This window comes from Salvelinus sp. IW2-2015, linkage group LG7, assembly GCF_002910315.2.
Source record: "Salvelinus sp. IW2-2015 linkage group LG7, ASM291031v2, whole genome shotgun sequence".
NCBI lineage: Eukaryota > Metazoa > Chordata > Actinopteri > Salmoniformes > Salmonidae > Salvelinus > Salvelinus sp. IW2-2015.
In genome coordinates, this window is record NC_036847.1 from 12,951,447 (window position 1) to 12,964,126 (window position 12,680).

Sequence of the window (12,680 nt, forward strand, 5' to 3'; positions counted from 1 at the left end):
TCCCTCATACCCAAAAGTGCTCGTTACATTTCGAATGGTTAGCAGGACAGGAAAATGGTCAAATTCACCGTTTATCAAGATAACACGGTCATCCCTACTACCTCTGATCTGGCTGACTCACTAAACACAAATGTTTCGTTTGTAAATTATGTCTGAGTGTTGGATAGCCCTCGGCTATACATAGGCTACATTTAAAAAAAACGTGCCCTATGGTTTTCTTAATACAAGGCATTTTAAACGATTTATAGCATTTACTTTTATGTTTGATACTTAAGCATATTTAAAACCAGATAGCCTACTTTTACTCAAGTAGTTTTTGACTGGGTGACTTTCACTTTTACTTGAGTCATTTTCTATTAAGGTATCTTTACTTCTACTAAAGTATGACAATTAAGTAGTTTTTGACTGGGTGACTTTCACTTTTACTTGAGTCATTTTCTATTAAGGTATCTTTACTMCTACTAAAGTATGACAATTGGGTACTTTTCTCACCACTGTAAGGATTATAGCAGTGATATGGAAGTGAAGACAAAATTGTTAATTTCTGACAACTGATTTATTAGGTCAATGGGCCACTGCCCAACATCAATTTCCAAACATAAAACGACAAACAATATAAAAACACACAGCTTTGGTATAACAATCAATATAAACTTTGTACAAAACTAAATATTTCCATAAAAGGTACTTCATCACAAACATTTGAATAAATCTTCCATTGCATGGACACCATATTTATCACCAACATCCAAATTTTGGAATCAGCCAATAACTTAAACAAACGTTTACCATGTCCAACAAATGAAACGATGTCCCCTAGAACGGAACTATTTACTTCATGAAAATAACTTTCATTATTGTAGAGTCCATTTCAACCAAACTACCAGGGTCGCCAAACAGCCTCAGTGCTCTCCGAACCAGTGCTGACACCGACAGGGCTGACGGCCTGAGAAACACCGACGAATGATGTCATCCCATGGACTGGGGATGATGCTGTTGGCGCAGAGCTGCAGTGGACAGGACTGGCGTTGACTGTCATAGGTACACCTGCGTTAGCGTACAGAGGGATGACTGGGGTTGATGCTGAGGCGAATGCAGGGTTGGGAATAAGAAAAGCAAACTGTCCATCGGTGGCAGGCACAAGCTGGAACCCCCCGAAAACTTGAGGAGACAAGGCTTCCACGGTGCTGAGTTTGGAACCCATAGAGACACTGTTGGGCACGGTAGAAGGTAGCTGCACGTGAAGAGGCTGCCCAATGTGAGCCTGTTGAGTTGGAGTTGGCTGGGGGTAGTTCATGGCGATCATCTGGCCTAGGGAACCCGACAGGTGGTTGAGAAGCCGCGACTTTACCTCCGTGTTCACCCCCTCGCTGGTGGACAAGAAGCGAGTGACCTCGTTCATGCATTCGTTGAATCCCGCTCGGTATTTACTGAGGACAGTAGTGTCTGCTGACAACGCTGCTGAGGAAAAAGAAAAATGAGAACATTAGAAATCGTGTCTATTCGATGAAAATGTAAAAACGAAGTGTTGGCCAGATGTCAAATTAGATATTCGCATTGCAATTTACCAGTCATCTGCACACGCTGTAAATTCCGTAAGTGCTTCACTGTCATTTCCAGAATATCGGCTTTTTCCAATTTAGAATGTCTGGAACTCTGTGGATAAGAACATAGCAACGTTAAGGAGTGTGCATTGATACAACATTAAATCCCAGGAATAATGAACTAAACAGTGATTTTCAATTGTGAAATCACTTTGACTTACATCTTTTTTAAGTGCATCGAGGATGAGTGTCTTGAGTTGGCCAAGGCTTTCGTTTATCCTCGCTCTCCTACGTTTCTCCATGATGGGTTTTGAGGACTGCAAAATAAATGTTTTTAACATGAATTGCATGTTAATGGATAATTCCGATTAACGTTACCTCACAAGTAAAATATCGTTAGCATACCTACAGTTTAATTTGCAACAACATTAGCCTAGCATAGCAGGTCTATGCTGAATATATCAGATTCYTTTTAAATCCATAGGCAGTTTTAGAAGTGTACCTTTCTATGCTCGCTGGCATTCTTGGGTTTGTCTGGAGTATGGGAACCATTTGCAGGTGCACCAGCAATAGGGGATGCCGTTTGTTTCTCCATGGTGTCGGCTGGCATTTTGGATTAAATGACCTCCTCCGGCAGATAGAAAAAATATATCCTTTTGGAGACGTTGGAAAATATTTATGCTTCTTTATGTTTAGATGAAATTGTAACCAGTGTGAAAGATATCCTACGACAGTCACGCAGAAGTGAGCAAGTCCCACTGATCAGCTATATCACTTGGTATAACCGAATTGTCATCGAGTATAAGAGCGAGCGCGGTGCCAAGCTACGTTGGGCAGGTCGAGTCTGCTCCGCTGCCGACACACGCCAGCCGTACTTATAGACGGTTCGCATGCTCCCAGTTCGTGTGAAACCCTCTCTGCATTCTTTCCCACACTCGTCTCAGCCAATGGGCGTGCGGACTCACCCATTGGGCGCGGGGCAGACTGCTGATTGGACAACACTCCCGCGGGCTGTCAGTCACGCGCTGCTCAATCGGCACTGGAGGGACAAACAACAAAGCGGCGAGTGCAGTCGGTCTGTCTGTGAAGTGATAAGGCGAATTGGGGGAATGCGCTGGCGGTTTACTTCCAACTTCTTCATACCCTTCAAAAATGTATGCTTTTTGTGTTCACAAATATTCCCGATGCTTAAAGATACTGTATTTTACAAAGCCTCAACCATGCTTTTAATACTATATTGATATAAATAGGCTACCTTTGAAATAATGTTGCATGTTTATTTTTTTCAATAGTTTCTATAGGCCTATCCCAAATGTCGAAAATAAAAAGTTTTTTTCCCCAATGGCCGAAGGCAAGAATATAGCCTACATTCAAGAAGTGTGTGTGGGTTTATACTAAAGTACCCAATAAATAAATTTTTACTATTTTAATATTCACTGACGCAAATGCGTAAAATGCATTTATATTTGGATAAACATAAGGGTTGTGTTTATCCAAATATAATACTTCAATGATATAGGTTAACATTTCAGTATAGCTGTTCACTCGTCTTAACCTATTAATTATTATTATTTTATCAGTATCTAGGCCTTATCCAGAGATCCAATTGCGCCTCAGAACAACAACTGTAATGGCACGCGAGGCCGTTTGCAGGGGCACGCAGTCAACCAATGGCAGGCTGTCACTTTATGCAGATCTCACTGAGCTACGTCTTATTGGCTGTATGAACATCTAAGTGCCAATCATTCCAGCGCGGAAGCTGTGAAGGGTGCAGAGGAAGAGCGACGCGACATCTGTCCGCTGAGCCTCCACTGAGCACGTGCCGAAACGGATTTCCCTTATTACAGCCTAGAGGGGGAATTTTCCTTGGATCCTTGGGACGTCCCTACCCTATTGAAGTTGACGTTGAAAATGGTTCGGGTTAGGCAAGGGCTAAGGTTAGGGTAAGGGTTATGATTAGAGTTTAGTGTAGGGACGTCCCAAGGATCAGGGATAGCACTGACCCTTTTCTTCTCGAACTCGTTAATTCCTCTATGGAGAATGGAAGCCATTTGGCCTAGGCTACAAAACAATGCAGGTCACACAACACATTGAAAGCAGAAATATAATAACAGAAAATAGTAGTATAATGTAGTAACCTAACGTAATAGCATAAGTAATATATAACTTTTAAAATTTACTAGGATAATGGGGTGAGAGCCTGAGTTTGAAGGAAAAGGGCGCCATCTACTGACTAATTTCTTCTGGTTTCTCAAATCCAGAACTGACAACAGCGAGCTATGTTCCGTTTACCATAGATGTTCAGCGGTTTACCTCTCAAACGAAGAGTGTAATGAATTATTAACAGCTAGGCTATAGGCCTAATCATGGATGACTGGCATGAGAATGACTATAATGTGTTATTTTTTTTGCAAACATTTCTTAGATGGGGGGAGTACAGCATATTTGTGTGCATTCAGTACTTATTGGTTACATAATGAATGAATGAATGAAAAATCGCAAGAGGGAAAGGAAGCACCCTATATTTGATGTCGACAAGTAAGCCTAACACTTGTCTACAGTGTATGTATAACACAGATGTATTTCTGACGAACTCCACACATGCTCACAGAGGATGTGTTTCTGCCTACATTGGCCACAAGGTGGCACAGTGTAGCCCAACTCACTAGTTGAATCATAATAATTATGATAAATACTGTATACCCCTCTAACAGGCCTAGATTCTTGTGGATTTAACAGAGTAATGGGCAATTCCATGGTAACATAGTGACACTGAGACTCTGATCTTTCACCTTGAAATGTATGTGAAACAAAAACTGATGATTTTAAAGTTAAACACACCATATAAATTAATGCACAAGTACAACTTTTCACAATTTCCATAGAGCGTTTTTCTGAAACACATTTACTTGAAGAACATTGCAGATGCAAAGTTTGGTAACAGAATTACGGTTTGTGCTGTTTGTACCATCGTTCTGTTACCAAACGTTGTATCTGCACTTTGCAATCATTGGTTTTTGTTTGACATAGATTTTAAAGGGAAAAATTGGAGTCTTATAGTGTCACTCTGTTACTGTGGAATTACCCTAATCTTAAAACCCCTGTCTGAGTCCATGATCCAGAGTTCACCACATGTTTATTGACAAGTACCAAATGTAATAAAAGTTTGTTAAGCCTTAGTCCTGCATATTCTCTGGCCTGGTGTCGTATCAGTCATTGTTCATGAACTCTAGTCCTCGGTGGGTGAGCTCTGACAAAGCATGCTGGACACTTGTTTACCCGGGATCCCCAAGTCTCAAGGGCCAGCTGTGTGTACTTGAGCTCACGTTTACTTTATTTGCTTTGGGATCAGAGCAAATGATGCATACCTAGTTCTATGGGGTTTGTTGGGAGAGCATAGGTTTCCCACTACCACTGCCCCCTATTGCAGTGGTATGCATTGGCATGTTCAGGGATTTTATTTGTGTGATTGGATGTTGTTGGATGACAACCCATTTTTCTGGTCTGGATTCTGTCTATAATCTTCTTTTTTTTTACTCTGACAATTCAAAAGATCAAATGATTCAAAGGCATTTCAGTTGACTAACGAAGGGCAACTTGAAAAAAATTAACATCCATAATTCTGTCTACGTTCCGGAATTTCAAACTTGGAAGTCTTTGTGGTGCACAACAAAGAAAACAGGAATCTGGTTGAAACATTCCAAATGCCTCCCATCATTATTACATCCTTGAAACACTTGTCGACACTGACAATACCATGCGGCGGAATGCAGAGTACAGGAATCACTGTTGAGAACTGATCTAGCCTACATTCATCAAACAAGTAAAGCGAAAGTACTTGCTGTTTGACTTAAGTTTATGAGGGAGTGAAGAGAAGCCGGGGAGATGAAAAGACCAAAGGGAAGGGGCTGTGTTTGCAGATTTATCACAGTCCAGTAGGCTGTTGTCCGGCTTCAGAGTGAGCTCAACAGCTCCTTTTCACCGGCGCCTGGTTAGTTTGTCATTGGGTAATGAGCCACCCTCTGCTCTCCCCCAAATCCGTGTGCAGAATGCAGAAAATAGAGTCAATTATATCTGTATTAGCTGCTGTTGGCCAGCCAATCCCCTCGCATACTCTTTAATTGCAGTTCTCATAATTGTGTTTACTATGGTCAATCCTCGCACAAGGCAGCAACGATGCCTGCAAAGGTGACGTGTGTTCTTCCTCCAGATGGCTACTGTGGCTACTTTACAAGTACCAAAACACCAGGCAAAACAGAGAAATACTGTTAAACATAGATTATCACGCTCTAGGTGTCCAATGTTAGATAACTTCCCAGGCCAATTTCTCAACTTTTAGTAATAAGTTATGATGAACTGATCCTTTGTGTTTGTAGAATATGATTGACAGAGTACTTGCTGCTGGAAAGATTGACATCAGTTTTGAGAGTCTAGGTGTAGTTTATTGTCTTAAGGTTTGTTATGTACACATTTTTTTTAAAGCCTCCAAGTTTTTTGTTGTTGTTGAAAGTCCATAGAAATGAAAGACGCTCATGTTTGCCCAAAATAAATACATTTTGACAGCAGCATCTTGGTAAGTGTTTATATAAAGGCAAGGAAATGTGCCAAAAGAGGATGCAGACAGCACCATTAACGATTTACTCATATACAAAGGACTTGAACCAGCCAAACATAGCCAACTACAGCAGTGCAGCTAACGTTTGTGGACTGATTTATTGTTAAATGTATACTAAGCACATGCACAGACAGAACACTTATCCACCCAAGATATTATTGTTGCTAGGGATTTCTTCATATTTGGAATAACTTGATGTATTAAACGTTTTGTATAGGTATTAAAACACCTTATTTCCCTGGTCTTGATTTTCTTGTTTGATGTGTTACTAGCTCTGTTAGACGTTTTATAAGTTGTCAAAAATTGTATTAATTCATATAACGTGGGTGATATTTCTCATAGCGTGAAGGGGGTGGCTGCATTCAAAGACGTCAAAGCAGAATGTTAGCACCACAAACGTGACAGAGTGGTGTTTTTCTTGAACTTTCACCTTATTCTTTCTTAATCTCATTACTCCCTTTATTGTTCTCATACCTGAAAAAACTTGGATCAATTATATTTGCTTCGCTTTTTAAGCAGTTTGTTGTCATTTTGCCATCTGCAGACCAGCATGTCTAGTATAATGTGATGTATTCACAGAGCCTCAGTTTTCTGAGCAGAGAGAGACCCCTTTCTCTCGCTTCTTAGCCCAATTCATGGCTTTCTTCTCCCTTTTAAGTGGGCTGTTGATGAGGTTAGCCTAATCAGATTAAGTCAACTCACATTGGTCGCCGCAGTTTGTTTTCCTTCCAAAGGCGTCCTGACATCTCCTATACTTTTTCTTTATCCTCATTTTTTGGGGGGGCACTTTTCATCAAGGCTTCCACCAAATTCCACCAAGTCCTTTGAGCACAGATTCCAATGGACTCCTTTATAAACCTCTGTACCCCAATGATATAGGTTATTTAGAATGGGTCACTAAACTGAAATACTTTGGGGGAGTGCATTAAAGTTGTGCACTGATGCATTTGGGAATTTCCACTGGTGTCTGTGTAAAGTGGCTGAACGCCACAGATTAGCAATACAAAAACACCAAATTAAATTCTGGAAATCACTGGAACCTTTAATTTGATTCCCAAATAAATGTTTGAAGGATGTTGTATTAACTACAATACTTAATGCAATCTTCCCTGATTTCAAGACACAGAGAGAGGACCAACGTTTTCACAGCAGGTTAACTAGTCTTTTAGTGCAATAAGCATCCATTGTTTATATTGCATTAATAGATGTAAATACTACGCCCACTGAATTTAAACATCTACAATTATCCAATTCATCATTCATGATTTTGTAAAAAAATCAAATGTTTCTGTAGTTCCCTTAGGGACTTCATCTGAGTTCTAAACATGACCTATTTTTCAATGTGCTAGCCATAGACCCGTTTTGTCACCAAAGGACAATGTTAGTCCAACAAAAAATATATTATTGTAATAGCAGTGTGAATTCCTCTGGTTAATCGTCCAATATGCCTATAAAATCGAAATGTTTCTTTTAGAGAAGACATTGCAATAAATGTCTGTCAAATTATTTAACTCAACATTGATAATTTTTAGAGGAGGTATTCCTGGTATTTGAACCCTGAGCCGAGATGCCCAGTTGAACAGACATTCCCCTATCTATAACCGTACATCTCTGTTGTTCTCATCGGTGGTGTGCCGTAACTTGATTCTCCCGCTAATAACAGGCTTACAAAGACAATGAGCACAATCAGTACAGAAGAGGCCTTTTCATGAGACTTAAGAGGCCTCCCTTGAGAAAAGACATGGCAGCCCACTGACTGAATGGTGACTGTGGAACCATTTAAAGTTAATGGATCTGAGAGTTTGTTGCCATAATTACATTATAGGGTTTCAGCAGCCCTTTGAGTTCCAGACTTACAGTTTGGGCACACCACTGCCCTTCATTCATATCAGTGCTCTGAACTGGAATTCACTATGAGAGATATTGCCCTCTTGAGCACTGTTGAACTAGGTTGCACTCCATGCAATGGGGCAACCCCCTCTCCCTCCTGCCTGCAAATTCCTAGAGTTAAAAGAGAGGGTGGGTAGGACAAAGACTATGGATCAAACGCTGAGGGCAAAGCAAATCGGAAATCTAATTATTACAAAGGCATGTGTCAAATATAACTACTGTTTGAGGCCATCTACAGTACATGGCATGCCTCTTCCCAATGCTGCTGCTACACATGGGAAATTGCGATAATGGCATTGTGCTGAGACTCAGATTTTTCACTTTAAAATGTACACTACAGTTCAAAAGTTTGGGGTCACTTAGAAATGTCCTTGTTTTTGAAAGAAACACAATTTTTTTGGTCAATTAAAATAACATGAAATTGATCAGAAATACAGTGTAGACATTGTTAATGTTGTAAATGACTATTGTAGCTGGAAACGGCGGATTTGATATGGAATGTCTACATAGGCGTACAGAGGCCCATTATCAGCAACCATCACTCCTGTGTTCTAATGGCACGTTGTGTTAGCTAATCCAAGTTTATCATTTTAAAAGGCTAATTAATCATTAGAAAACCCTTTTGCAATTATGTTAGCACAGCTGAAAACTGTTGTTCTGATTAAAGAAGCAATAACGGTAGCCTTCTTTAGACAAGTTGAGTATCTGGAGCATCAGCATTTGTGGGTTCGATTGCAGGCTCAAAATGGCCAGAAACAAAGTACTTTCTTCTGAAACTCGGCAGTCTATTTTTGTTCTTAGAAATGAAGGCTTTTCCATGTGAGAAATTGCCAAGAAACTGAAGATCTCGTACAACGCTGTGTACTACTCCCTTCACAGAACAGAGCAAACTGGCTCTAACCAGAATAGAAAGAGAGTGGGAGGCCCTGGTGCACAACTGAGCAAGAGGACAAGTACATTAGTATCTAGTTTGAGAAACAGACGCCTCACAAGTCCTCAACTGGCAGCTTTCATAAAATAGTACCCGCAAAACACCAGTCTCAACGTCAACAGTGAACTGTTGAAACCGTACACCTGATTTTGAACCATTTAATTTGTCTTAAAAGACAAACTCTGCCTACCCTGCGGACCTGGAGATCTGTAGCTCAAATCACCATGCCTACAAATGTTATACTAGCCTACATGAGATTTCACAACTTTTAAAACCATGACCAGAGAGAGACTGTCAAAGAATACAGCAAAGAACTGCTGTTTTTATGAGTGAGTTCATGTTTAATTGTGTATTCAGCATTGTCAACACTGTTTTTATTCAACACTATTACAAAACATAAAACGCCAACTCACGCTGCAGCTGCAATGACTGAGTAGCCAAGTGTATCGATAGCCCTGCGTTTTTATAAATAAGCTATTATTAGCAGCTCACCATGTCTATTTTAATATCAAGGAATATTTCACTTTCTTTGGTCATAGGAACAACATGAATTTGTGCTTGAGGCAGATGTGAGTTATGCCATCAGGTGGAAGACTGTCCGTTCTTTCTGACCAGTCCCACTGGAGGAAAGGAAGGAGATAGCAGGGACCGTGAGACACTGACCATCTGCTGCTCTCTCCCTCCCTCCGCTGAGACTAATGCCATGTTCAAAACAACTGGGTACTCGGAACTCTGACAACTCCGACTTCAGGGCGTTCACGACAACTGGGAACTCAGAAAATACATCGTTTTGAACAGTCATATTAGGCTACTCGGAATTCCAAGTTGGAAACTCGGGCATCTACAGCATATATAGCCCCAACTTTCCGACCTGAACATCATTGATGTTGTGATTTTACCTCGTTGTTTTACTATTTCTCAGTTGTCTTGAAAGCACCATGACCATCAGATGCAGGTAGCCTAGATGCAGGTAGTCCAGGTAGTCTAGGTAGTCTAGTAAAATAAAACATACAATTATTTGCTAATTATTTCAATTTATACTCGGCTGTGCCGCTGTGCCTCGCAYGTGCTACACTAACTGATCCAGGACCTAAAACTAGCCCCCCCCCTAATTCGGTTAGATTTTGGAATTGGTGGGTAAAATCTATAGGCTATTTCACCAGCAACGTTGGCGGGTGGTCAGGGATCCATAATGCAAACATTTCATTCGTATTTGCAAAGAAAAAATATTAGTGGTCAAGTGTGAGCATATTTATAGCAAAATAAATCATGCAGTTGATTTTTTCAAAGTTTTTCTGTATTTGTGTTTCATAGCTGGTAGCTAATCACACAAAGACCTACGAATCTTATATATCCAACCTCGCGCAACGCGCATCAACATTGCTCGGCTGAGGACCTGTGCGCCCTGTCATTGAAGTGGAGATTAGTTTTTAGAAMCGCAGCGCACAGGCAAAAAAGTTGGTCTAATTTACTTGAAAGTGTACTAAAGTGAACCTTTGTCCTTTTGTTTCTTGGCTAGTTACATTGTTTTGAGTGTATGCTTCAGTGAAGACAACAGCTACTAGTCAGATTATCATATCTCACAGGCAGGTACACTGTAACTAAAGACTCCAGCAGCTCGAGTGCCCTCGTTGCCACGGTAACCTCCTTCGCTTAAAGGGGCAGCTGAACATTTGTCTCATCTGTGATATTTTGGTTAAAAGACTCGGGTCACAAAAAATGAAATACAATTTAGCAATATACCACATCACTTACTAGAAATACATTTATTGTTTTAGAAACATTACAAAGCATGCTCATCCGTTTTTWGTTTTTTGTGTAATTATGGTAGTAAAACATTTTTGGCCTGTAAACAATTTGAGTGTCTGGTGGACCAAAAAAGTTCGTTTCAGGCCCTGAACTGACCTATTTTGTTATCAAAGATCGAATTTTGAAATAGCCATTATGCTGTGATAATGTATTAGGCCTGCCTACTGCACAAACCTGATTACTACATAACTGTTTTTAGTAGGTTAATGTAAACATTTTTTAAGTCATGTTTAAAAAAAGAAGTCTTAGCGGTAGATCTCGGCTTGCTTTTTGACTGCGAAAGAGATCTTTACTCAGAAAAGGTTGGTGACCACTAATGTAGGCTATTACGTGTGCTCTAGCCAACAGTGCTCAAATAGCAGTATTGGTTAGCACACATGCCAATACCAGGGTGGGCACAACGCAATTTTTTGGTGAGAAAACAGTATAGTTGAAAATAAGATTGATAATCCATTTAACTTGTATTCTTTATTCGATACATGGGAATTTAACCGCACAATGTATTTTATGTGCTCTATGTCATCACACACAGGCTTTTATCTGCAACAAGTCAATTTGATGGAAACAAATCTGTGGAGGGAGAAATTTGATTTTAGAATATTCTTATGAAAATCTTTCACCAACTGGATGGAAACCTAGCATCCTAAAGCCTACCCTGAGCTGGGTGTTTTTGTTGTTGTCTTTGTTAAATGTAGTACCTGTGGAAAGAGTTTTGTTTAACTATGAAATCTTTGCCTCCCGAGTGGCGCAGCGATCTAAGGCAATGCATCGCAGTGCTTGAGGCGTGGCGTCACTATAGCCCCGGGTTCGTTCCCAGGCTGTATGACAGCCGGTCGTGAACGTCCCTTGATATTTATTGGAAAGGCACATCAAGCTCATCACCTTGCACTTTCAGCACCCTGTGAAGTTCATAATAATTTATTTCATCTGTAGCCTAATAAACTGCATGCTTTCTCAACGTCATAGTGGGAGGACCACACAACATGCCATTGCGTGCCTCCAAGTTAAAAACAATGCCTAAATTGGACATGCCTATAAGTTTGGCAATTGACAGCATTTAGAGCCTATGTGTTCAGTGATTAGTGGTAGACCTTTCAAACGTTTTATGCAACATTTGTGCCTATTGTTCCAAAAGAAATTTAGTGTTATTGAACGGGAGTGATGAGTGTGTTGATATAACAGTAATATTGTAAAAATTCCGATTTTAACAACCATCATACTGTATGATTCAGTGCAATATACCTCTCATCTTATTCAAATATCAGAATTGGTCAAAAATATATATATTATAATATAATAAATTAAGTTATGCAAGGCAACATATTATGCAATAATTAAGAATAGGAAAAGTGGTCATGTCGTAAATAATGTCAAACGTTTTACCATTGCAACATTCAACGTGGTTGTCTGAAGTGCTATAGAGTTCACATCTGGCAAAGCCTCATCGCAATTGGTTATTCCCCATCATTTGCAACAGTAACCAGGTTTCCATTCAACCGCTTAATGCGAGTAAAGTAGGCCATGTCTTTAAAAAAATGTAATCACAGGCCTGATGGAAACCAACATTTTTTTGGGTGAACTTTCCAAATGACAGAACAAAATATGCTAGAATTTAAAATATGCAAGGTGGGATCTTTTTGTGTTGGTAAAATTATTTATACAAGAAATGTCGGTGGAAATGCTTTTATGTGCAAATATTGATATAGGCCTAACAACCATGATGTCGAAGTTAAAAGGATCGGACCCTTTTTTWAAATTTTCACCTAAAGTGACATACCCAAAACTAACTGCCTGTAGTTCAGCCATTGAAGAAAGGATATGCATATTCTTGATACTATTTGAAAGGAAACACTTTGAAGTTTATGGAAATGTGAAATTAATGTAGGATAAT

At 39.9% G+C, this 12,680-nt stretch overlaps 1 protein-coding gene across 2 annotated transcripts; it reads right to left on the reverse strand.

The window, feature by feature from the left end:
• Positions 1 to 605: 605 nt before the first annotated feature.
• On the reverse strand, positions 606 to 2,394 carry LOC111966415 (transcription factor HES-4-B). Of its 2 annotated transcripts, none has more exons than XM_023991025.3 (4): positions 2,047 to 2,394; positions 1,766 to 1,861; positions 1,569 to 1,656; positions 606 to 1,458 (listed from the first exon to the last, which is right to left on the reverse strand). In XM_023991025.3, the coding sequence occupies exons 1-4, from the start codon at positions 2,152 to 2,154 to the stop codon at positions 881 to 883; spliced, it is 870 nt and encodes a 289-aa protein (XP_023846793.1). In that variant the 5' UTR covers positions 2,155 to 2,394; the 3' UTR covers positions 606 to 880. The 2 variants fall into 2 exon arrangements, with proteins under 2 accessions (XP_023846793.1, XP_023846792.1); XM_023991024.3 differs by having other exon boundaries at positions 606 to 1,461.
• Between the last annotated feature and the right edge of the window lie 10,286 nt (positions 2,395 to 12,680).